The 27,406-nt window shown below is 40.2% G+C and overlaps 1 protein-coding gene across 1 annotated transcript in view; it reads left to right on the plus strand.

Moving 5' to 3' along the window:
• nkain2 (sodium/potassium transporting ATPase interacting 2) overlaps nt 1-27,406 on the plus strand; it is a 185,534-nt gene that overhangs the window by 151,622 nt on the left and 6,506 nt on the right. Inside the window, exons 5-6 of the mRNA XM_077219870.1 lie at nt 12,840-12,900; nt 19,993-20,074. Of these exons, the coding sequence (XP_077075985.1) occupies nt 12,840-12,900; nt 19,993-20,074 (143 nt within the window). The remainder of the gene's footprint in view (nt 1-12,839; nt 12,901-19,992; nt 20,075-27,406) is intronic.

The raw sequence follows: 27,406 nt of genomic DNA on the forward strand, positions 1-27,406 counted from the left end.
TTTGCATAACCCCCTGTGCGCTAACAATTCTCCCTGTGCGGCGTCTGTTAAGATTCATGGGTGGACATACTTGCTCAGTTTAATACTGCTTGCTTTCTGCATTCTCAGGATGACTGATTGGGAACCCAGGCTCACATATTCATTTTAACAGCTCCTTCCAACGTTTATTGCGATGCCTATTGTTCTGAGCTATGTGTGACAATGATAAGAAAATGAAGGAAAGGTGAGTGCCAGGTTTGTGAGGGAAATATGTGTCCCATCAAATGGGAAAAGACAAACACTGAATCAAATTGGATGCAATCATTGCAGAAAGGCTAAAAGGATTATGTGCCCAAAGGCAATTTTTCAAGCTCTGACATGGCTCGTTGGTAAATATTGGAACCCTTTTTTCCTGAAATAAAGAGAGCTGGATCAACAAGTCTGTGCTAAGACACCAATCAGACGTATTTGGTTAACAATTTTCTTGTATTTAAAAACAGTCAAATAGACTGAAAGGAGTCTTGAGATGTGTTTTTTAACTTAAAAATGCAACTCTCGTAGAACATGATGGTAGACCAAAAATGAAACAAATATTTGGAGCCCTATTAATTGACCGGAAATTTATTGAGGGCTTATTTGTGTGCTTTGAGTGCAGCAGAGGTGCTTTAAAGAGGATGAAAGGTGCTGCTTCAAAGACGGTTGCAATGTTGTGTGCTGACAGTAAAAGCCTTTCGGAGAAGTTTTGCCTCTAAATTCACCACCTTCAAAATACAGCAACTAAATAATAGTAGAGCTAACAGAATCTGAATAAACTAGCCAAACTCCCTAATTGAGTACTCAGTTATTGGGTGACTACTAAAGCATTGTTAGCCAATTATGTTCGCTAGTTCAGTCGTTATCAGCATAGTTCAACGAGTCAGTGTTTTACCGAAACCATTGATCCAACAAACATTTGCAAACAGCATCGAAAAATTTTGTGTTTGGATCGACAGCTCTCGACCTGTGGTTAGAAGCATAGTTTCTAGTTTGCATGACACGTGGACTTAATAAATCCTTTTCTTGAGGAAAATAAGCATTCAGTACAACCTGTGTCTTTTATTTAGAATACATACAAATGTAATTTACGTCTTTTAGTTTATCAAGATTTAAAGCACCGTTATTGAAGAGTGCGCATGTGCGAACGTGATCTACTATGTAAGAAGGAGACTGATGATTGAATCTGGAAATAAAGCAAAATAACTGAGAGAAATGAGAAATAGCCCTCGGATGCCATGTCTGTAATTTATATCAAAACATCTAGTGTAAATTTGATCTCAAACAGTTTCATTAACAGAAGTTATTAATCGACGTGGTTAAACGACCAATTTGCGACAATATGGTTCTGGGAAACAGTCATGACTAGCAAGTTGATTTCTTCAACAATGCATCATATTGAAACAGCGAGTTACGTCGCTGTACGGGAAACGCACCCCCGATGCAGTCATTCTGAGTCCTGTGGTATTTATTTATTTATTAAACTAATTACTTTAAATTTATTTATTTATTTATTTATAATGTACTTTATAATGGGGACTTTTTTCAACATGAAGGTTCAACTTATCTCACTAGTGAGTCCATTTTGACCCCTCTTTTATCTTAAAACTTCTTAAAAAGGGCATTTAAATATGGATGCATCCATCTCTCATTAGCCATTATGTAGATGTGACCATTCCTTTGCATTTATATTGAAACAACAACATTAACCTTTCTTAACCTGTCAGTCCATGAACGATTTATGGAGCGCCTAAAGAAGAATAGGTAACTGTTTTGACAAAACATAACACCCGGAGGAAAAGAAAATCAATCGACCTCATTACATGCCAATCCCTCAAGACCTCTGTGGAAACCTATGCCATAGCCAATTTCGATTCAAGACTTAATTTGGTGGCGAGGATGAGTTGTGCTCTGCAAATCATCAGCTTGGCAGATGCCAGTGAGCAGGCGATTGCCATCAGCTCTCGTAAATGTCAACACCAGGCCGAACTCCCCGGTGATCTTATTCATAGTCTATTTTTGTTTCTTTTTATCCATTTGTTGACCCCTTTCATTCTCTTTCTTGTCTTGCTATTTTCTCCGTCACTCCGCTGGAGTGAGTAACGACGCGGGCCGCGGGTGAGTGACAGGAGGTCTGATATCTCCGGCGCGGCTGACGTGGCCGAGCATCTCATCTGATAAGTCGGAGAAATCAGAGACCAAGGCTGAATGGCGGAGCCCTATTACTCAAACACCACACGAGCAAGAAGTAGACAAGAATCAGCTGAGAAGAGCTAGTTGTATACAGTTGTGGTCAGAATTATTGGCACCCTTGGTAAATATGATTAAAAAAAATCTGCATTGTGTATCCTTTTGTTGTTTTGTTCAAAAATCACAAAAATGTAACCTTTAGTAAAACAAGTGAAAGTGTGTGTTGGAGGGGGCGGGGGTCACATTGTGAAATAAATGTTTTTCTCTAATACACAATTATTGGTACCCCTTGAAATTCTTATGGGTAAAATATCTCTGAAGTATATTCCCCTTCATATTTACAATTTTCAGCACACCAGGAACATGAAATTATCCAGCCATGACTTCCTGTTTCACAGGAGTATAAATATGAGGAAACACAGAAGGCCAAATTCCCTTAATAATTCATCACAATAGGTAAAACAAAATAATATAGTTCTGATGTGCAGCAAAAGATTGTTGAGCTTCACAAAAAAAAGTGGCTGTAAGAAAAAAGCTAAAGTATTGAAAATTCCCATTTCCACCATCAGGGCAATAATTAAGAAGTTCCAATAAACAGGAAACACTACAAATCTGCACGGAAGAGGACATGCTATCTTGTCTTAATGCAAGGCGAGGAGGATAGTTTGAGTGGTTAAAGACTCTCCAAGGATCACAGCTGGAGAATTGCATTATATTCAGTTGTTAGACACGACTGCAACATCAAAAGGAATTGCTTCTATGGTCTGATGAACTAAATAAAGAGCTTTTAGCCGAAAACACTCAAAGGTTTCGTGTACACAGGGATTAAAGAAAAATATCCCATGTGTACAATTCAATAGACTGCTGGATCTTTAATGTTATGGGTCTATTTTTCTGCTGGAGGTCCTGAACATCTTGTTCATATACAATCTATTATGGAATCTATCAGAATCAAACAGAGAAAAATAATTAAATAAAAGGTCAAATGGATTAACAATGCAGATTTATTTTCACATACTTCTTTGTTCATATTTAGCAAGGGTGCCAATAATTCTGACCAGAGACTGTATACACACACACACACACACACACACATACACATGTATAATGTGTTTGAAGCTGGTCTTTTGAGCACTGAGAGAGAAAGACAGAAAGAAAGAGAATTGGTAAATTACTTGGAAGCTTGTGTGACAGGCAGGGATCGTATAGTTCTTAATCATACAAGTCATTAATCTGTCAGAGTCTGGACGAGATCAATGTTCAACACGTATAACATGTGGTGTTAGCGGCTGGACTCAAACCAATCCAGACTGAAACCAAATAACTGTCAAATCTGTCATTGTTATAGTAGGCAGAGATGTTTTCTATGTTACGTCTGTTATGACATGGAGAGATTATTCCAAAGGCCTGAAAAAAAAAACACGCAATTTATTTACTATGAATCGTTTGCAAGGTTTTTTCGCCTTTTTTCCAAGAAATCACATCTCTGGACCTTCCAGTAGCCGTGCCATCCAATATAAACCAACCCACCACCTGCAGGCTTCAGCTTTAAATCCTTTTGTCTGTTCCTCTGTTTGTCAGGATAAAACCTTTCACTTACCCAGTTATACTCCACCAGGAAAGGAAATATCTCTGGTGTGTTATAAAATTGCCATTACTGATGGAGGGCTTCGGGAGGTCACTGAAGCAATTATCCGTGAGTCGTTGCGCCTTTGCCCCAAGTGAAGCCTGACCTCTCGATCTCAGCTAGACACCTGCCCACCACCCATCTTTTCCTTCTAAAATATGAGCGCTAACACATCAGGAGGCCGTGAGGTCTGGCAAGCTCTACGTCGTGTGTCTTATCCGGTTTGCAAATTCTTCCTCCTGCCGTCTGAACAAGCTCATGAGGCGCCGCCTTTATGATTTGTGTGTTTTATGCCATTCTGTATTGAGTCACAACTCAATAGCATCACTCCTGGCGGCGCTTTTGTCACTTTGCAGAGTGTGAAACCGGAAATGCGAAGCAAGCGTGCACCATCGCGCTTCAGGCCTCTGGCACTCTTGGCAACCGGTATGCAGAGCAGGTATTCAAACATTATTTTGTCAAGATCAATGAGATGTCTGAATTCATTACTGTAAACAAAGAGCAATTATGCTCTTTACTTGGAGAGTCGGCTTTTACAGCAGACAATCAATCCTGGCACAATGGAGCTGGGAGCTCAGGCCCACCATATGAACTACCATCAAGTGAAGGAACAGCAGCTCTGCAGAAGCCAGTAAAAATGAAAGAAACCAGAGATGAAATGCATAAATCATCATAGTATGAATGAAGCATGTTACCTACTTATAAAGCTTAGATATTATATTATATTATATTTGTTATTACATCATTTTATTTGTAATGGGTTGATATCATGAATCTCTCATTTTGTTTTGTTTTTACATATTTCACACCAAATTCAATAGAAAGAAATGATTTTCTCATTATTGTAATGTAAATAATCCTGATATGTATTTTATATTTTTTATCATTTATACAGCATGGTATACTGTTTGTTTGTACACAAAGCTAAAGCTAAGATGTGTAATTTTTTAATTGTTTAAATTAATTGTTAAATATAGCCTACAGTTTATGCATTGAGTAGCATGTCAGGTTTCTTTTCCCAGTTTAATGTAAATGGACTGTTATATAGAAACATGTTTATTGACACTTTATATTTATTAATTATTATGTAATTGGTTTGGTCCTGTTGGTTTTACTGACATTATTGTATATTTAATTAATGAATCTTTGATTAATTAACAACTAATTAAAAACAAATAACGTTTGCTAGACATGCAGCAGAGATTCTTTGTAAAAGAAACACATGGCTATTGTGAATCATATTTGTTATTAATAAGAAAAATGCTAAATAGCAAAGAGTAAAATGGAGAAAGCTGTCTTGCTGTCATACAGTATAATATCCATCTCAAGACTGTGTGTGGATTAAAACTGCCTTTTTCGGGTGTCCGTTCTTTGGAAAGTTCATATAGGCGACACAGAGGTGTGATTTCTTCATTCGCTCCTCTCTTGCCGTGTCAGTTTCGGTCCGGCAGATCACCAATATGCGGAGCACTGTAGTCTATGAATGTCTGTGTTGTGTGTTTCTCAAGAAGCGCCGCAGCAGAGCTTCTCTATGAGCATTGGGTGCTACTGTGTCATAGAGAAGCTTATCCCCTCTGGCTAAGTGCCTGCTCAATTGTGCAAGTGGAAAATTGGGTGTGATGTGTTTGCGAATCAAAGCAGTTGAGATAAAAGTGTTGGCTTTACTCACTTTTTTGTGTTCCTTCCCCACTAACACTGAGTTCTGCCAATTGTCAACAAAGCGAAACTCTTGGTGTGTAACTGATTCACGGACTGTTGCCCTTTAGAAAAACATTGGCAGCTGTAGATACAGAGTTAAAGTCTATTATCTGTGATTTTTGAAGAAATTACTAAAAACGTTTGGAAGAGGGTCGACTGCATTTTTTGATTTTGGCATTGCTGTGTAAGCAGTGTCAGGTGATCATTTCAACACTGGGATTGAAAAAAATGCCACACTTGGTCTTTGTCTGCTTGAGAAACCTCTGTTTGTGATTCTATATTCTAGCTGATTTATTTAGCAAATATATTGAATTATTTTATTAAATATTCTATATAATATTAAATGATGTGTATTTATTTATTCATTAATTTATCATTTTGACCATTTAAATAATTTCTGTGCAAATTGAAATGATTTAGTTGATGCAAGTGCACTATGGCAAAAAAAGACTGTCTGCTTTTTCCATACAGTAGCTTTTATCTAAAGAGGCAATCGGACTGTGGTGTTTAATGCACCTTGGAGTACCATATAAATACCATGGTACATTAATATAATACTCATTCAGTATCATAGTAAATGCCAAAGTACAAATATTCTCAAATAAAAATGACCCCAGTGATCTCACGTGCCTCCATAACATTTCCTTAAAAACCTGTGTTCCCTCAATGCACGATTTTTCTTATAAAAAGACTCTTTAGGAGTTGAGAACTCAAGGCGGTGAATGAAGCTATGATTAAAAAGCTAAAAAGGTTAATTTAGCATTGCTAACAAGACTTCCCTTTGCTAGCTCTGAGCTATAGCGTGGCCTGAGCCGCACTAATGTACTGCGTCTAATTCAGATTAACAGCCAGGTGGACATTGCCTAAGGAGGTCAACACTGAAACTGTTTTCTGTCGAGGACTAAAGGGACCGGCAGCTTAAAAAGTGACTTTCTGAAACCAGAAGGACTAAATCATTTGTAAAAAAAATTGAAAATATTGAAAATGCTCTGAAATTTATTTGAGATGATCTGAATTAAATTGGCCTTTGAATGTTTCATTCTTTTATTCCTTCGGCATTTTTTGAAGGTCACAGATGGCTTGTCTGGTATTTCCGTAGCCTAGAGCGAAAGAACCAATTAAACATACTTACAAGTGAAATACTGTACCATTAAACTGTAATAAAATAGTGTTGCGATGATGTTTCGGGTGGTTGCTTACTGACCCAAGTCAAAAGATCGAGTCTCTATTTTGTCTCTATTAGATGATTTATGCAGGGAAGTTTAATACTTAGGGATTTGAACAAGCCCTTTACCTTCATTTCGAGTTGCAGTTATTATTATTATGGCTACACTTTACAATAAGATAATTTATTAACATTAGTTTTCTACATAAACATGGATAATTAACTTACGGCATGTATTAATCTTTTTTAATGTTAATTTCAACATTTACTAATACATTATTAAAATCCAAAGTTGTATTTGTTAACATTAGTTAATGCACTGTGAAGTAACATGAAATGAACAGCTGACTAATGTTAACAAAGGTTAACACATACAGTAACAAATGTACTGGGTTAGCTGGGTTAACTAATGTTAACAAATTAAACCTTACTGTAAAGGTTGTTTGTTACCATTATTGTGTGTTTGTTGATTTGTTGGCATTCTTGAACTAGTTGTTTCCTTATTGTATTTCATTCTAGCAGTCTTTTTTTTTTTTGGTCAGTTTAGCAGACTAGCTCCTGAAAAGTCGGATTTTTCGCATCTGTGTCCTTGAGCTAGCAATAAATCAAAGGTATTAGCCATATTTGTGATGTTCTGTCTGTGCCAAGCAATAATCAGTCCATTTTAAAACAGGACCGTTTTACTGAGAAAAAAAACATTTGACTTTACCACGATGAGTAATAAAAAAAACACATCACTTCCCCTCTCGCCCTATAAAAGACCCCAACGGCAATATAATCAGCATTTCTTTGTGTCAGCTGTCCACGTTTTACAAGAACACGGCCGTTCTTACCGGTTGTCTATTTCAATCATTTCATAAAGAGTGCATAAAGCATTCACCCTTGATTTGTGCTGAGAACGCTGTGTTGAAAAAAATAAAAATACAACGCCGACTGCTGAATGAGTGTTTGCACTTGGAAGATTGCAGAAGACGTTTGGTGCGTCAGAATACGGGTGGTTGTTGGCATGTTAAGTAGCTCACTAGCGCAGTCTATAAAAGCAGGAGTGAGCAGCCCACCTGGAGAGACGCCCAGCGCCCGAGGAGGAAGTCAAGGACATGTGAATTAGTCCAAGCCGCCAAGTGCGAGAGCGCAGTTTGAAGCAGGCATCCACATTGCCACAGAAATGGGTTGACTGATGCTGTGTCAACACGCTAAATTGATTAAGCCAAGCTATTCTACCCAGAAAAAGTAGGTTATGTAGGAAACTGTAAGAACAGATCTTAATGAAAGAGAACAGAGAACAGCAGTCATCCGAAGATTTCTTTCATTGGGTCTGCAAGATTTTGTACATTTTAGAAGAAGTCTCTCATGCTCACCAAGGCTGCATTTATTTGATCTATACAGTAAAAACAGTAATATTGTAAAATATTATTACAATTTAAAATAACTTTTTTCTATTTTAATATATTTTAAAATGTAATTTATTCCAGGGATGCAAAGCTGAATTTTCAGCATCATTACTCCAGTCTTCAGTGTCACATGATCCTTCAGAAAACCAGTATAATATGATGATTTGGTTGTTTTGATGAACAGAAAGTTCAAAAGAACCGCATTTATTTGAAATAGATTTTTGTAACAGTGCAAAAGTCCTTACTTACACTTTTGGTCAATTTAATGCATCCTTGCTGAATAAAACGATTCATTTTTTTTTTTTTTTATTCTTACCGAGTCCAAACTTTTGAACTGTAGTGTATAATATTTTGGATAGTTTACATTTATTTTTCTTAAAGGCACAGCAGCAAAAAAATTAAAACAGGCCTTTAAAATCTCAGGGTCAAAGAGAGGAATGAAAAAGACGTGTCACTTCTTCATAAAATTGCAGAAAATGAGTAATAGTGAAATGATTTGTTAAAGTGCACTGCACTTCTTTTAATATTAATATTATAGATATCATTCAGGGGAAACTAGTTTGATGTTAATGGCTAAATGGTAGCTTTGTAAAACTAGCCAAAGTATTTCAGACTTGAGTAAATGTACAAGGCTGATCAAAGATGATCTTGTGCCGGAAAGGACAATCAAGTCATTTCCTGTCAAGTCAGAATTCACTTCATTTCATATAATGCTGTACATTTTTGTTGTTGTTTTTTTATCTATTGTTTTGCTAAATTAGTTTATTCAGAGGCACTTATACAAGAGTTAAATTCTTTAGACTGACTGTAATAGGAAGTAAATCAGTGTTAACAAGCACACACAAGTTTGCTATTCTGTGTCATGTAAGAAATGTAGCCTGTTTCTGTGTAACTAGTCTTTGTAGCGGATGTAGCTTCAATAACATTTGCGTTCCTCATGTGCAAAAGCCTTTTTTTCAATGTGAAGTGAATCCAGTTGCTCCACTCTTTGAAGATAAACATATTAAACATTAAAACTCATTAATCGAAACTGCTGGCGATGAAGAATGAGCAAGCTTGTACGTGAGGTTCAACTTTAAGACACTTGCATCAGATCAATCCTTGCTCCCAGACGCATCCTCAATTATTTAGCACCTCTTTAGAAACCCTGCATGTATTATTCACATGTATAGAATCTAAATTTAGTCTTGTCTATTGGGAATGACATGGCAGAGGAAGAGGGTACACAACACAACAACAGTGTGTGTGTGTGTGTGTGTGCGTGCGTGCGTGTGTGCGTGCGAGAGAGAGAGTGAACTGTTTAGAGTAGCACACTATTCAACTCTTTCTCTCATTTCTTATTATTACTCATCTTTAAATTCTCTAAGTTTTCTACATGCATGGGAATATCCAGATGACAGTGGAGCGCACTATAAAAAGTGATCAGTTGACTTAACTTAAAAAAAAGTCATGCGTAATTGAAAACATTAAGTTATGTGGAATTGTCAAGTTAACATAACTTTATTTTTTCAATTAATCATGTAGTTTATTTTCTTGACAATTTTAAGGCAGCACTTTTTTTAAGTCAACGGATCACTTTTTACAGTGTGTGGAATATGTATCCCACAATGCAGTGTGCTTTACCTGACCATTCCATTTACATTGTGAATATTTTTGTCTAGTATTTTTGTATAGTAATTTATGCATTGAGTAGTAATACATTTACATAAACATATTTTCTATGTTTTCATTATATATATTTGTTTTGTACAAGTCTTTTTTTTTTTTTTTTCAAAATGTAATTTAATAGTGGAAATGTCCTTCTGGTCTAAAAGTACATTATGAAGTATGTTTTGATATTTGAGGTTCTGCATTATTTGTTCTACATTACATTTTATTTGTATATTTCCTTTAGCCATGCTGTTATTTAGCATGTTATTGTTTGCCTAAGTCTTTTTCTCTGCTCTTTATCACACAGCTAGTACAGACTATATTTATTACAGCCTACTAATTTGGTTTACATCTTTTGCAAACACAATGGGCAGATGATAGCATCAGGTAATCAAAAGAGCAGCCTGTATTGTGTATGTTGAACCCTTTCCCCACACAAACACACAGATGCTGGATGCTGGCCGCCTCCATTGTCTCCTCATCCATGCTGGTTGCTGTATCCAAGGAACTGGGAACCGGGATACTGTCTGGCCCAATACGTGCTGGGCCGAGGTGACACTACATTGAGCCCTTGTCCTTCACATAGCTGTGCGCTATTATGTAAATGACCCTGTCTGGGTACGGATTGCATGATTGTGAGTGTGGCCTCATGCTCTCCACTGCCGCTGGGAAGGAGGAGGGAGTGGGACATTATTCCGTGTAAATGAGAGCAAGACCTTGAGGTATTCTCCGAATCCTAAATCCTCCCATTTACCGCCGCACTGTGATTATCTGGAGGGATTGGACCGGGAATGCAGTCCTGGACAGTTTGTTCTGTGAGTTTAGTTAAATGAACTGCTCAAATGATGACGATACATAAACACTCTTGTAAACACAGCCGCATTGTAGAGCTTCCCCCGAGGACACGAGTTTGTATCTCGTAGAAAAGCAAATGGCGCTCAGCCTTTTAATTATAAACTCAAGTCTGGGTGGCCTTTTTAGGAGTATGTCAAAGTACATTCACTCGAAGCACAATTGTGGCCTGTGTTGAGGAACATTACTTTTAAATATAACATGTTGGGTTACTCATAAAATGTTATTTTGTGTATTTACGTTCTGAGCATCTCTCTTGTCCATAGTGAAAGTGCTTTAATTGGTTTGAATTTTGTTTTGTTTTTTGCTACTAGTGTTAATCCACCCAGCATAAAAATGTGTGGTCAGTGAGGTTTTTTTATTTTATTTTTAAGAAATTGATACTTTTATCGAGCAAGGATGCATTACAAAGCATAGCAAAAATCATTTAAAAGAAATGGTGTTGAACTTTCTAATCATCAAAAAAAATCCTGAACGGTTTCCACAAAAATATTAAGCTGCAAAACTGTTTTCAACATTGATCATAATATAAAGATGTTTCTTGAGCAGAAAATCATATTAGAATGATTTATGAAAAGTCATGTGACACTGAAGATTGGAGTTAGGATGCTGAAAATTCTGAATTTGCTGAACATCAATAAAGTAATTTATAATATTCATTAGTATAATATATTTTAATCATACTTCGATATAAATAATGAATTCAACTGGATTTTACTGAAGTACTAAGATTTATTTATTTGTTAGAGTTATTTTCAGTATTTTAGTGGTTTTAAAACCAAGGACTATATGGTGCTCTGTAAATGAGTCCTGATACACACTTTCTAGAACTACACTATACCCAACAGGCTCAGCACATACTAAAATAACCCATACAACGTTTCTACGCCTTTATCTGTATACCTTTTTCACCTCACATACGAAACTGAAAGGTTTTTGTGTGTGTTTGTTATTAAATAATTAAAAAAATGGACATACAAGTGTAGGTCAAATTGAACTGACATCTGGTCACCGCATTACTTGGAAAAAGCTCAAGTAAACTTAAGTCAAATGAAGTAAACTTTGTGTTTGTGCTGATCTTGTAGACCTTGATTTTGCGATGCAGACGAATGGACTCCAAGCTGTCCCTCTGTATCATTTCTCTTGATTCGATCAGAGATGTCCAATCAGTCCAGTTCTATAAAATCACCGGTTTAACACACAACAACAGGGCTCTCTGATGAAGAGGGTTTATAAAAAGCACAGCTGTGCTCCCTGAGCTTTATAAAGAGTCTGCTCCTAGATCCAAGCCTTTTGTTTGTCCAGTAAATGTGTTTACAGTACTCGATATTCTCGTACAATCTTTTCATCATCATTTCACATTTACACCTCTTGCACTGTTCAAGTCCCAAGTGTGCCACCGACCATCTTTTTCACTAAACACAGATGCTGATGAGTGATTCAGAGCCAGGAAAATAGGAGCTTTGTGCATCCGTGTGCTTGTAGGATTCAGAAGTGCTGTGTTTTGGAGCGACAGAGACGATGAGACTCCAACATTTCTGCTTCTCTCTGTCCTCATTGCTCTAAAGACCCGTTTCCTGTGGCGGTGTCTCAGTTTGATGTGAAGCTCTCGTCGGTACAACACCTGTTTCATCATTGAAAATATGCCTCCCTTTATCTTTGATCTCTTCATTCTCTCCTGTTTTTAATACAGATTCTCTCTCATTTGACCAAAACATGAACGTGTTTTCTGTACTGTTAGAAAAAATTAACTAATGGTCTTCCATGGTGGTTTCTTTTCTTATTCTGGTATAATTACCACATGAAATGGTTTGCTAAACAGGTTTGCTAAAACATTTCCTTTATTGATGTATTTTCAGTTTTTTGTCAAAGTAAAATCATGATTTGGGACATGGACATGGTCATACTAAAGAGCGTTTTATTGGATTCCTCGATAATTTTTGTCGGTTTCTTGATAGAGAAAATTTTACATTTTACATGTTTGTATAAGATCACACTTTATTTTTAAGAATAGGAAAATACTTTCTTGTTGTACTTACACTTGAAAAGAGCCACTATTTTACTTAATTGTTTTGTTTTATTTTTTGATCCAACGTCAACTTACAAGAGCAGGGCTGTGAATTGTTTGTGAAACCTGTTTGGGAAATATTATTATTCCAGTTCCATTTGGTGCCCTACTCTTAACCTTAATATTGGCAAATTGATTAGAGCGGCTGATTTTTCTAATCAGTGTTGTTTTCTGTTCTCTTCACAGCTTGCTGGGTTCATCTATGCCTGTTATGTTGTGAAGCTCATTTCAGAAGAGGAGGACAGCTGTGAGTATATCTTCATAACTGAGTAATGAGTGTGTTTTTGTTAATTTTTTAATGAGGGTTTTACCTACACTCAAATAGATCATTCATGCTTCTAATATACGAGCTAAAATAACATTGTTTGTAGTTTAAAACCTAAACTTCTGTAAAGATGCATGATATATATATATATATATATATATATATATATATATATATATATATATATATATATATATATATATATATATATATATACACATACATACATACATATACATATATATATGTCAAAAAGTCAAAAAGTCAAACGGGTATATTTGTGACAATAACCAACAATACATTGTATGGGTCATAATTATCGATTTTTCTAATATGACAAAAATCATTAGGCTATTAAGTAAAGGTCATGTTCCATGAAGATATTTTGTAAATGTCCTACTGTAAATATATAAAACATTTATTTTTGTGAGTTAATGCAGCACAATCGCAAACATAAAGACATAAATTGAAAAGAGATTTTCTCAATGTTTAGATTTTTTTGCACCCTCGGAATCCAGATTTTCAAATAGTTGTATCTTGGCCAAATATTGTCCTATCCTAACAAACCATACATCAATGGAAAGCGTTTTCTATTCAGCTTTCAGATTATGTATACATCTCAATTTAAAAAAAATTACCCATGTGACTGGTTCTGTGGTCCAGTGTCTCATATATACATTTGATATATGTATTTTTGGTTTATATATATATATATATATATATATATATATATATATATATATATAACCCAAACAGGATCACACTTTCAGATTTTTATATTCACAGATATGGAGCATGCACTTTATGCTTTAGCATTCGTTTCCTGCTTTTGGTGACAGATCTTGAGCCTAGTTTGAATGCCCCAGTAAACAGTTGAATTTAGATGTTCCAGAATCTAAAAGATTGCTTTTATTGATCCTTGACGACCAGCCTGTGGCCTAGTGTTTTAAAGCAAGGACAAAATTGTTCCCGTTGTAATGGTCAGACGACCACACATGGATCACTCTCTTTGATCGCCTTTCTGTCCTGATAAAAGATTTGAAAGCATAATAATCACAATGGACTGATTGATAATACCCCTTATATGTATAAGGAATAGTTCACCCAAAATGAAAATTCTGGTCATTTACTTACTCGCATGTATCCAAACCTGGGGTGCGTTTCCCGAAAGCATCGTTAGCCAACTTTGGTCGCAAGTTCTGTCATCATCAGCGAAGTTCAACGAATCGGTGTTTACCGAAAACATAGTTCTAATGAAGATTCGCAAACAGCATCGCAAAATTGTGTGGTTTGAACTACAGCTCTCGACCTGTGGTTAGAAGCATAGTTTCTTGTTTTCTTGACATGTGGACTTAATAAATACTTGTCTTGATCAAAATAAGCAAGCTGACATTCAGTACAACCTGTGTCTTTTATTTAGAATACATACAAATGTAATTTACGTCTTTTAGTTTGTCAAGAGATTTAAAGCACTGTTGTTGAAGAGTGCGCATAATCTACTATTTAAGAACGAGCCTATGATTGAATCTGGAAACAGAGCGAAATAACTGAGAAAATTTTGAAATAGTCCTCAGATGCCATGTCCGTAATTTATAGCAAAACATCTAGCATTAATTCGATCTCAACCGATTCATTAAAAGAAGTTATTACTCCACCACATGCGTGACATCATTAACCAACGTAGTTGAATGACCAATTTGCGACAGTCGAGACTAGCAAGCTGATTTCTTCAACGGTGCAACGTATTATGGTAGTTAAGCATCAAGTTACGTTGTTGTACGGGAAACGCACCCCTGTATGACTTTCTTTCTTTGGAACACAAAAAAGAGGATGCAAATCATATACCTTCATTAGACTTGGAATATGCACCACTTTTATGATACTTTTATGGTGCTTTTTTTGTTGTTTCACTCTCATTATATTGAAAACAGTGGGCTCTACATTGTTCAACATTTTCCCATTTGTGTTCCAAAGAATAAAGAAACTATTCATTTACTGTGTTTTGCCATCAGATGCTTGCAACTTTTTCTTGGGAGAGCCTTTTGAGGAATATAGCGACAATAACAAAGCATATGCAGGCTAACACTGGCATACAAGATCAATACTGTTGTTCTCTTGCAGAGAGCAATCCTTATTTTCCCCTTTTCTCGTCATTCTCTCATCACCAACCGACTAAAACAGAAAGAGATGCATGTAAAAGTGTGTTTGTGGCTGTTTATTTGTTATGCATCCTCCTTCTTTGCCTTGTATTTTCAATGCATTTTATAATTTCATAATCAGAGTCATTAAACTTCACTCTGTATGTAATTAAGCATGGCCGTATTTGGAGGGCCAGCCTCTCATTAAACGGAGTGCCTTCACTACACGTTAAGATCACGAAGAGAGAGCCCTGTGGCAGAATACATCCAGTGTAGCATGATGATCTATTAGTACAGGATATTTGTGTGTATTTGAGTTTTATGCATGAGTTCATTGGGATGTTGGTCCAAGCCAGAGCGTGATCCTTTATATATATTATTTTTTTAATGCTTTTGAATGCATTACAAAAATAATGCTTCTGAAATAAGACTCTTATGCTCACTAAGGCTGAATTCATTTGATTACAACATTAAAAAAAAAAAATATATATATATATATATATATATATATATTTATATATTTATATATATTTTTATATATATATATATATATATATATGATTTATTATTTAATAAATAATAATAATAAAGGAATTAAATAATTAAAGGATTATTAAAGAGCATTCCCTTTGCAGCTTTCCTTGTGCATGAAATCCCCCATATGCCAGCAAGCCAATGAGAATGCGGGACAATGATGACGATACATAACAACAGAGCGTATAGGCGCCAAAGCTGTTATGGATCTGCTTACACTGAACCCTCAGTAACTGGCAGATTTGAAGAAAATTATCGTCATTCAGCAAATGAAAAAATGACAGGCAGTTACATACATAACACCAACATTTTATCATGTAAGTTTTATGGTACACCCCAAACAAGGGATTTTATAGTAATTTATTGTGTCTATATTAATTAGCAAATAAGCAGAGCTTATTTGGCCTGCATGCCCCTGATATATATAGTTCAGTCATGAAACTCTAGAGGGAGCAGGCTGATTGGTCATTTGCATGCAATCTGAAAGCAATCACATCATCACCACATGGCACAAGCTGATTGGTCTCTGAAATTGCAGTATGTTTCTGTATTTGCTGTAGTACGCTATCAGAGTTCCTTTGGAACCTTCCACCTCCCCCAGCTCCACCTAGATCTGCTATCTTACATCCTTAAACACTGTGTGTATGTGTATCTATCATTAGGAGTAGCAAGTCTATACTTGCTCTGCAGCAGCATAACAGATCTAGTCTGCCAAAACCAAATACATTAACACTGCCATATTCAATAGCATGCTAAAAATATTCACAGAATATATATCATGGGTTGAGCGACATGAAGTCGACATTTATGTGATTAAAGTAACTGATGACGTCATTAATGAAAAGATAAGCCTGAACCTGAGATTGTATAATCAAACATATCTTGTGGAACACTCTCGAAGTATGCATTTATTTGTCATTTTAATAGTTGGAAATGGAGCGTAAATGTTGACTTCATAGATTTCTTATCCTGTTGTGCCCTATATAGGCCATGATCAGTGACTAGTCGACGTCAAGCTTAAAGCTTCTTGGCAGAGCATTAAACTGAACTAGTCTGTGCTACCCCTATATATATATATATATCACTACTTGTTACTCACCCTCATTTTGTTCCAAATTAACAATTCCAAACGCCATTAGCCTTTGTTGGCATGGGGCATGAATAACAAATAATGACTTTTCGTTTGGTCCTCACACAAATGACTATGACAGAATTTTCTTATTTGGGTGAATTACTTTAAACTTTGGCTGAACATTTAATCTACTTCCTATGATGAAGAAAAGCATCTTAAATCATAATTTATGTGCAACAGCCTTATTCAGAATACCTTATGAATAAAACTCTCCAATTAAGCAATGTGTGCAAAAACTAAATAATTTCATCCTCTCACATAAACCAGTTTATTGGCATTAGATTAGTCAAATGAGCTATAAGCTTTGCATCGTAAAAACTTCTGCCGCCACTCTGTTCAGTTAACTTCCTCAAACTTAATTCAGCAGCGCTCCCGGTGTCCAATGAGGTTCCTGATTGCCTCAATCAGTGATCAGGAAAGATTCTAGAACATCTGTGTAATTGGAAATCCTTCTTGAAAGTCTCTCCCAATCAGTCCACGGGTAGCAGTTTGAGTGACTGGCGGAGCGCTTGTGATGGAAGACATGCGGCTGCATGGCAGTTTTAGTGTCCATTGAGAGTTTATCAGTGGTGTTGATGTGGGTATAGGAAGATTCTACAGAGGAATATAATTGTTTAAGCTCTGAATCCTCCAAGCAGGTGAACGATATTGATGGCTTGGTCCCTGGGGCATGTAGAAACACTAATCAGGAAGCCATATTGGCCATTACGGCTTTAATTAATATAGTACATGAAGCACCTCCGCATAGGTAATGAACAGCTCAAACCAATCAACACGGTCCGCACGTAATTACAGCTACTATCAAGGGTAACATCCCAGGGCCCATTTAAAGAAAGGACAGTATTTAAATGAGTCTGCCTCTGAGAGAACGAAAAAACAAGCGCGAGAGAATTAGGAAGTGTCAGTGCGCACAAGTTGTGGGGAAACACTTTTTGCATCTATAACAAGGAAATGAGGTTAAGGCTTTCCTTTTGGGGATATGCAATCAGGCTTTGTGGTTGCAGGGAGGTGGGAACTCATGCTGATAGTCTTTGTGCTCCGCGTGCGGTTTACAAATACCTTTGTTGGAGGAATAGCTTTTGGAAGGGCGAAGCCAAAACAATAAAACTCGTAAAGCTTTGCTATATGGAGTCTGTGAGGAGAAAACGTCCATCTCAGCCTAATTCCCTGCAGCGCCGGTGCCACTGAAATGGCTCCTTTCTGGGATGTGTCGCTTAAAGCAGAATAAATAGCTATTTGACTCATTTTGTTGAGGTCGAGAGATGGTTGTTGTATGTCTTTGAATGCTAATGCGGTAGCTCAAGGCGGCCCATAAGACCCTCGATCTGTCCGCTTGCCCACAGTCGACCATACTTGTATGTTGTTTTTATTTTTTTACTTCATTACTGGATCAGTGATCCCAGCATTTCCCATTATCTTGGCAGGACTAGCTGGGAGGAATTTCAGCAGTAAAACAACTTGAGATATTTGTTCCATTGGGAAAGGGAAATGTTTTAAAAGCTCAAGCCTCAAGGCTATCTATTTTAACATTTACCCCCTGCAGATATATTTATAAAGGACATTAACATGAGAATGTTCTGAAGTGCAGCGTAGCTTAACTTTCTTTTTGATATGATCAGTGTTTTACATTTTAAATGTTATTTTGTGTATTTTTTTAATGCCCTAGCATTTAAACGTCTGGGGTTAGTAAGATGTTACAGAAATTATTATATTTATTCAGCAACAATGCATTAGATTGATCAAAAGTCACACTGAAGACTGGAGTAATGGCAACTTTGCCATCAAAGCTGTAATTTACATTTTAAAGGGGTCATGATATGAGAAATCAAATTTGCCTTGATTGTTTTGACATATAAGAGGTCTTTACCATTAAAACATCTTGCAATTTTCATGGCTTAAAATGTACTCCTCATCATAAGCAAAGCATTTATTTAATCAAGTCACAAAAACGGCTCTTTTGGATATTGTGGGATTTGTGACGTCACACATTTGGCATCGAAACCATGGGGAAAACTGCCTTATAGGCCTAGATATGTTTATTATTATCTCATAATTTGGCACCAGGTATATTAGGCTGCTGTCACTTTAAGACCTGATGCATTAGGACCCATTATACTGTTACTCATGCGTTATCTTTTTCTACTACATTCACACTGGGTTTATGTAAATACTTGCCAACACCGGCATTTTGACATTATTTTGTGTGCATTTGACTGTTTAAGCGCAATAAGCAGTGAAAATAACTAAATTTAGTACTGAGAGGGGCTTTATGTGCGTATATGGTGCACTTTATGTACATTGGGTGTGAGCACAAAAACTGTAATCTGGAATTAGTAAAATTATGCACAATATGCGCAATCCCACGCCGAAATTCAAGCCCTGTAACATCAACAATATTCATCCGGAGAGAGGGGAGACTGGTTTGTGTGTCAACTCGTTGGAGAGATAAAATGTGAGCGTGAGAACGCGCAGCTGGTATCCTGTATTAGATCCATTTAAAAATTGTTTTAAAATATTGTATTAGGACTGTCAATCAATTTTAAAGAAATTACTAAATTAAGTATATGAAATCCAATTAAGCTCAGATAAAATATATAAGTTGAGAGTGTAAAATGCTAACAGTGTCTCGCTGAAGTGAACGCTCAGTATTATAACACTGGCACAAGCTTTCAGACTGACCTCTGCGGGCCCACAGATAACACTGATCAGGACAAAGGTTTAATTCAACAATGAGACCTTCGTGGATCAGGGGATTTGTAGGTATATGCCCCCTAAAATCTATCATCAGAATGATACATTTCAGTCTTCCCCTCTCCTTCTGTTTGGGATGCATGAGAGAAGCTCTATGCTAATTCCACAGCTTATCTCCTGTGTTCGTTAGTCTAGGAAACAGCCTTGGATTTCCAGAGCCTGGATCTTTATCACACACTTTATTACCTTTGCATCTTTGTGGAAAGCCCAGATACTCGGGTCTTCCAGGGCCTGAAACAGCTGGTGGGCCCTCGCAGAGAGGCCGGGGGGCTAATCCTGTCAGCTTGCCTTATGTTAGCCTATCATATTATCCGACCGGCAGCGTGCCACAAGCCGGCCTCCAAAGATATCAGTCTCATAGAGGGTCCGGTCGCTGTTCATCCAGTACACATGATTATCACACTGACACACATGGGGTAGAAAACCAAAAGGTGCTTTTTACAACCCTAAAAAGCATTCAATAATCCTCTCGGTCTTTCCCCATTTTCCTCTTACTTTCTCTCTCTCTCTTTTCTTTAGTTGACTTTATAGGAGGGTTTGATTCATACGGATACCAAGGGCCACAGAAGACATCTCATTTGCAACTACAACCAATGTACATGTAAGTATCACTACCACAAATGGTTTTTAAATTAAAGCAAATCCAATTTTTAGCACACAACATTGTCTTGTACAGTCTTAGCAGTGTTTTATCATATACTGGTGTAAATTGTCATGGTGCACTGTATTTGATTTATGCTGGGGGTTTTTCATCAGCTCTCTGCAATTGCTTATAAATACAGAAACTTGGCAAGGCAATTCTTGTTTCCCTAGTAAACCGCAACTAACTATCTATCTATCTATCTATCTATCTATCTATCTATCTATCTATCTATCTATCTATCTATCTATCTATCTATCTATCTATCTATCTATCTATCTATCTATCTATCTATCTATCTATCTATTTATCTACTGTATCTACTGTATCTACTGTATCTATCGATCTATCTATCTATCTATCTATCTATCTATCTATCTATCTATCTATCTATCTATCTGTCTGTCTGTCTGTCTATCTATCTATCTATTTATCTATCTATCTATCTATCTATCTATCTATCTATCTATCTATCTATCTATCTATCTATCTATCTATCTATCTATCTATCTATCTATCTATCTATCTATCTATCTAATCCTGATTTTATTTCTTATGCTACTGAACATAAAAAAAAACCTATTATTTGAATAACTTGTACAGATTAGAATACCACAGCAAAATGTAAGTAATGTATAAGGACCCAACCGTTTTGTGCGGTTCACAACACTCTCTGTTGGACATGCTGGACATTCTTTTATGAGAGGTGGTCCGTGACAAAACCGTGAGCAAAACAAAACCCATAGGAGTATCTCTAGCCGAACATCTCTAGTAAGAAATAATATCATTGTCAGACTGGCTGGGACAATAGCTTAGGTCAATATTAGGGGAGGTGATCTGTTTGCTTAGTCTCTGTTGGCAGCTTAAATGTTTATGAGGAAGTAGTTGAATGCTCAGAGGTGGGACTGGGTGATCGTTGGGAGATTTAAGAGGATTTGGCTTATTGACACTGATCCATTGGTGATTGTGTTCTATAGAGTCAGCCTTTATGTCCACAATGCACTCCATTATGCCAGGAGGTGAGACAGCAATGCGATTAAAGCTTAGGCCTGTTATCTATATAGAGACAACTCTTTGATGGAAGACCAAACCGATCTAAAGGAAGGTTTGGAGGAGTCACTGAAAATTAGGGAAATGCATCAAAACTATGCAGCAGATCTGTTTTATATTCTAGTCTGCCACCCATTCGCAAAAGTAAATGTCTTTAATGTGGATAGAAAGCTATTAGTAAGCCATTAATAGGTTTATTTCCTCACACATGTAAATATTTGACACTATCAAAACATTAAACCAGCCAGCATAGCAACACTGGAACAACCAATGACGTGAGTTTGTGGCATGACTATCTGTATGTCCAATTAATGGAAGAATTTTTTTTTTTTTACCTTTATTTTACCAGGAAAAGAAGCACATTGAGATTAATAATCTCTTTTACAAGTGCGTCCTGTCACAGCTCGTTTGAGTTTAACAAATAACATCCATCAATACATACACATATACACACACAAGCAAATCCAATCAGTTTCACTATCAATACATAACTACTTAAAACATCTACAGCCGATGTGTCATTCTCCAAATCGTTTAAAATTACTTTAAATGTGTCCAATGAAACCAGCTCCCTCAGTTCTCTTACGAGAGTATCTCTCGTACTGCGTAATATCTTACGCTATGGGGAAAACCTCTTTTCCACGAGATATTGAAGCCAAAAATTATCCTTTAATTTTGATTAATGTAAAACGCTGTGCGGCAGCGTGCAGACATAGGCAAGACGGCTCGCGCGCCTATTGGCTGCCCTGCGGCAACAGCAGCAAGCCTATCGAGAGAGGCCCTGCGTGACGTGACATCCAATGGGGGTGCTTCGCGCCCATTTCGTCGCGTCCCGCCAGAATAGGCGTGGCCTTGGCCTATAAATACGCTCTACAGGCTGATACAAACTGATTTTCAACTCTTCAGCGAAGCACTACTGCATCGCTGGATCCGGAGTGAGAAGCCGCGCCGTCTGATTGTAAGCCTTCTGCGGGACGAGCCTTCGAGCCTGAAGTCGCTGGCCTACACCTCGCCGCCTTCAGCCGCCGTACCTGCTACGCTTTCCGGCGTTCATATCCTTTTCACTGCTGAGTGTGTGTTCGCCGCTGCGACTCACACTCTATCTCTGTTTTGTATCTGTTCTAAAAGAGCAAGCGTCTTTTTGAAGACGCTTCGTTCCTGTGGAACTATTGCCATGGTGACTCTGAGGACTTGCCTGGCATTTTCTCTCCGAGTCTGCACTCCCGCCCGCTGTAGTGCCGCGCCGCAAAGCGCCGTATTCAGCGGGTCCTCGAGCCTTCTCCAGCCCGTGAAAGCTCGCCGGTTCGCCCGCCAGCTTCACCAGCTTCAATCGAGTCGCTCACTGACGGACAACGGCCGCCGCGCGCCGCCGCTTCCGCCATTAGTGACGACAAGATAGCTGCATCGGTAGAGGAGGCCAGCTATTGCCATGGTGAGTGAGACTCCCGCCCGCTGTAGTGCCGCGCCGCAAAGCGCCGTACTCAGCGGGTCCCTGATCCTTCTCCAGCCGTGAAAGCTCGCCGGTTCGCCCGCCAGCTTCACCAGCTTCAATCGAGTCGCTCACTGACGGACAACGGCCGCCGCGCGCCGCCGCTTCCGCCATTAATGACGACGAGATAGCTGCATCTGTAGACGAGGCCAGCTGCTATATCCCCGCGTCGGACAGTGAGGATTGGGCGAGCTCTGTGGATCTCCCCCTTCTGCCCGCGAGTCGTCAGGGAAACGGGCCAGCATTAAACCGCGGCTAGCTTTTCTTTACGTTATAAGAAAGCTACCCCGCCCCCCGTGGGCATGCGTCATCGGCGAAATGAGGATAGAGTGTATTTTTAGTCCCGCCGAGGCCGGACCAATCTCCATTCCTCAAACATTTCTCAGTTCCTCTTAGTTTGAGCGGCTGAAAATGTCAATATTGCAGCTATGAGCCTGTTGTATAACACGCACGCATGCAAACAAACGCCAACACACACAAAACTGTGATGACGCTCTATTATGTGGTCGAGCTATTTTAGGCTTTTGTCGTTTCCCCCTGTGGTTCAGTGGCGAAACCTACAGCCATCGCACGGGAGACCCGTGTTCGATCCCAGCTCTCGCAGCAGATAAAATTTAGTCTCGCCCGGCCAGACTTGCACTGATACTTTTCGCTCGTTCAGTTCCAAGAAAATGTGACTGTTCCAGTGTATTTTGCAGTAAACAAGCCGGTACCATGGCCCGCTTGCCTGCACACAAATGCTGTTTCCACGGCGACCCAGAAAAATCATATAAGCAATGTATTGTCTGGTATTCCGGCCACAGCCGATGGTGTTTTGAGTGTAATGAAAATGCCCACAGCCCAGTGTTCATTTCTACACACAAACACAGCCCGCCACAGTGCAGGGCTCGCACATATGAAATCGACTCATGTCAATTGTGCATTAAATGTAGTGAATGTGCCCACAACCCAGTGCCCACAAACACTACACGCTGCATGTGCCACGTTTTCTGTAAAACGAAACTAACACACATACAGTCAGCTAAGACCCACGGTGTTTAAGTCTCGCCGCGGCCAGACTCCACCGAAACCTCTCGCTCGTTCAGTTCCAAACAATGTGACTGTTCCAGTGTATTTCGCAGTAAACAAGCCGGTACCACAGCCCGCTTGCCTGCACATTAACGCCATTTTTACGGCGACCCAGATAAATCCAATAAAGAGTGTATTTTCTGGTGTCCCGGCCATAGCCGATGGTGTTATGAGTGTTGTAAGAATGCCCACGTCACAGTGCCCATTCCCACACACAGACACAGCCCGCCACAGTTCAGGGCTAGCACAAATAAAATCGACTCATGTCGATTGTGCAAACGTAGTGAATGTGCCCACGACACAGTGCCCACAAACACTACACAGTTCGTGTCCCACGGTTTCTGTAAAAACGAAACCAACACATATTCAGTCAGCGCAAGCCGACGGTGTTTTCAGTGCAGTAAATGTGCCCGCTGTCCCGCGCCCACATTCACTCACAGACACGCTGAACCCTACGGGGTTTGTCCCGCTCGTTCTCTCTCCACAATTTGTCATAGAGAAAGCGAGTGCGAACAGGCTGCCCGCCGTGATCGGCGCGCCCCCCGCCTCGCGCACTTTAAACACAGTGTTCATGTCTCAGCACACCGAAGCTCTGCAGCCGCCGCTGTGCCGCGGCCAGAGCCCGGATATCATTCTGCCTCTAGCTATCCACGCGAATGCATGGGCAATGCTTCCCGGGGTATCAGAATCGGTGTTGAACACTATAAAGAGAGGCTATTCGCTACAGTTCGCTCGACGTCCCCGCCGTTGCACGGCGCGTGTCGAAACCACGGTGGACAATGAAGTATCTCATCTACTTCGAACCGAAATAGCGAAACTACTGAGCAAAGGGGCCATAGAACCTTTATCTCAGGCTCAGAGCGAAGGGGGTGTATACAGCAGATATTTTCTGGTACCGAAAAAAGACGGGGGTCTCAGACCCATTCTAGATCTGCGACAATTGAACAAAGCGCTTCTGAAACGCAAGTTCAAAATGCTGACAACCAGCAAAATCCTCGCGCACGTGCGCCAGGGAGACTGGTTCATGTCAATAGATCTGAAAGACGCCTATTTCCAAATACAGATTGCGTCACGTCACAGGCGATTCTTGAGATTCGCCTTCGAGGGCCAGGCATATCAATACACAGTCCTACCGTTCGGCCTGTCTCCAGCACCCCGTATATTCACGAAGTGCATGGACGCGGCTCTCGCACCCCTGAGACTTCAGGGCATGCGAATTTTGAACTACTTGGACGACTGGTTGATTCTAGCTCGATCACGATCAGAGCTCATAGAACACAAGACCGCATTACTCGAGCATCTCGAGAATTTGGGTCTCACAGTCAATTGGGCGAAGAGTTCGCTGTCTCCCAGCCAGAAAATCTCCTTTCTGGGAACAGTGATGGACTCGCTGTCTATGACAGCACGTCTGTCGCCGGAGCAAGGACTGAACATTCAGCGCGCCGTGAAATCCTTCCGCCGCGGCCCTATAGTCCAGCTCAAACGGTTTCAGAAAATGCTGGGCCTCATGGCCTCAGCATCTTCAGTACTTCAGCTGGGCCTGCTTCGCATGCGCCCACTGCAGTTATGGCTGAAAGCACGAGTTCCGCCCGGGGCTTGGGCCGCTGGTCTGTTTCGCCTCAGGGTCGACAGGAAATGCGTCTCGGCTCTGAAACCTTGAAAAAAGCCGACTGGTACCAGTCAGGCGTGAGTCTGGGGACTCCCTCGAGTGTGATGGTGGTGTCCACGGACGCCTCCACCTCGGGGTGGGGAGCGCTGCTCGAGGGCAGACCGTTCTTTGGCCAGTGGTCAGAACGGGAGAAGCTCCTACACATAAACTGTCTAGAAATGCTGGCAGTAGACAACGCGCTAAGGCGTTTTTGTCCCCAGATAAAAGGCCGCCACGTCTTAGTCCGGTCGGACAACATGTCAGTGGTGGCGTACATAAATCACCAGGGCGGCGTCAGGTCCCGAAGCCTTTACAGGCTGACGAAACGCTTCCCTGGGCTGGGCTCAGCACAACCTGCTTTCACTGAAAGCAGCGCATGTGCCTGGTCACCTGAATCTTGGACCAGACAGACTGTCCAGAAACAATGTCCAAGCAGGGGAATGGTCGCTGCACCCGCAGACGATCCAACTGCTGTGGGAGACATTCGGCAGAGCGCAGGTGGACCTGTTCGCGTCCCAGGAAAACGCTCACTGTCCGAACTTTTTCTCCAAGAGCAGGGACGCGCTGGCCCACGTATGGCCCCGACGCCCCCTCTATGCTTTACCCCCCGTCTCGCTCCTGCCTCAAGTGCTGGAACGAATCAGGGAAAATGGATGCCCAGTGCTGCTCGTGGCTCCGCTATGGACGAACCAAACCTGGTTCCCAGTCCTGATGCAGCTGGCCAGCACTGCCCCGTGGCCGATACCGGTGAGGAGAGACCTCCTCTCTCAGGCAAAGGGCTCGATTTGGCATCCTCGCCCGGAGTTATGGTCCCTACATGTGTGGGCCATCAACGGGTACCCGCTAACCTCCCGGAGGGAGTGTTAAACACGATCACGCAGGCTAGGGCCCCGTCTACTAGACGGCTCTACTCCTCGAAATGGTCAGTGTTCTCTACCTGGTGTCAAGCTCAGGGCTTTTCACCCGTAGACTGCGGGGTTACGGAAGTGCTCTCCTTCCTTCAGGAGCTGCTGGATAAGGGTAGAACCCCGTCCACGCTCAAAGTATACGTGGCGGCCATAGCGGCGTTTGCAAAACCGACGTCTGGCCAGTCACTGGGGAAGAACGACCTCGTTGTGCGATTCCTCAGGGGAGCTCGGAGGCTGAATCCTTCCAGACCTCCCTCAGTCCCTATGTGGGACCTTTCTACGGTTCTGGAAGCCCTGAAAGGTGCCCCATTCGAGCCAATCCATTTGTCAGACATGAAGCACCTGTCTTTCAAAACGGTATTTCTTGTGGCTCTTGCTTCAATGAAGCGCGTGGGGGACTTGCAAGCGCTTTCAGTAAGCGCGTCCTGTATTGAGTTTGGGCCTAATGACTCAAAAGTCATACTCAAACCAAGGCACGGGTACGTGCCAAAATCCCTCAACACACCGTTCAGGGCCCAGGTTATTTCCCTGTGCGCCCTCCCGGTGAACAATGAGGAAGCGGATGCTAATCTCCTTTGCCCCGTCAGGCCGCTGAGGGCTTATGTGTCCCGCTCGTCTGTCTTCAGGCAGACCGAGCAGCTCTTTGTTTTGTTTGGCGGACGCTCCAAGGGACTGGCCGCATCAAAACAGAGCCTATCCAGATGGATAGTCGATGCCATAGTGCTGGCTTACACTTCTAAGGGCCTGCAGTGTCCTTTGGGTGTCAGAGCGCACTCCACGAGAGGCGTGGCCTCTTCGTGGGCGTGGTCTAGTGGGATTTCCTTGCATGATATCTGTATGGCGGCGGGCTGGGCCTCGCCGTCTACATTTATAAGGTTCTATAACCTAGAAGTTCCCGCCTTACAGGCCAAGCTGCTGTCGGTCTAGAATTCAGTACTATCTGTCCCGCTGCGCCGGCGCAGAATGCTGAGTTTTGATTGAGTATCGCTCACTGATCGATGGAACAGCTCCATGGGTGTTGAATAGCCCGTATTTTTCCCCAGTTCAGGCTGAACGCGTTCACCCTGTCTGCGGGATATACTGTTGACATAACTAGCTCCTATGGGATGCTATTTCGTGGGGAATGATGC

The sequence above is a fragment of the Siphateles boraxobius genome, unplaced genomic scaffold (genome assembly GCF_051911475.1).
Source record: "Siphateles boraxobius isolate OS27281-9 unplaced genomic scaffold, OSU_SipBor_1 8, whole genome shotgun sequence".
Taxonomy (NCBI): domain Eukaryota; kingdom Metazoa; phylum Chordata; class Actinopteri; order Cypriniformes; family Leuciscidae; genus Siphateles; species Siphateles boraxobius.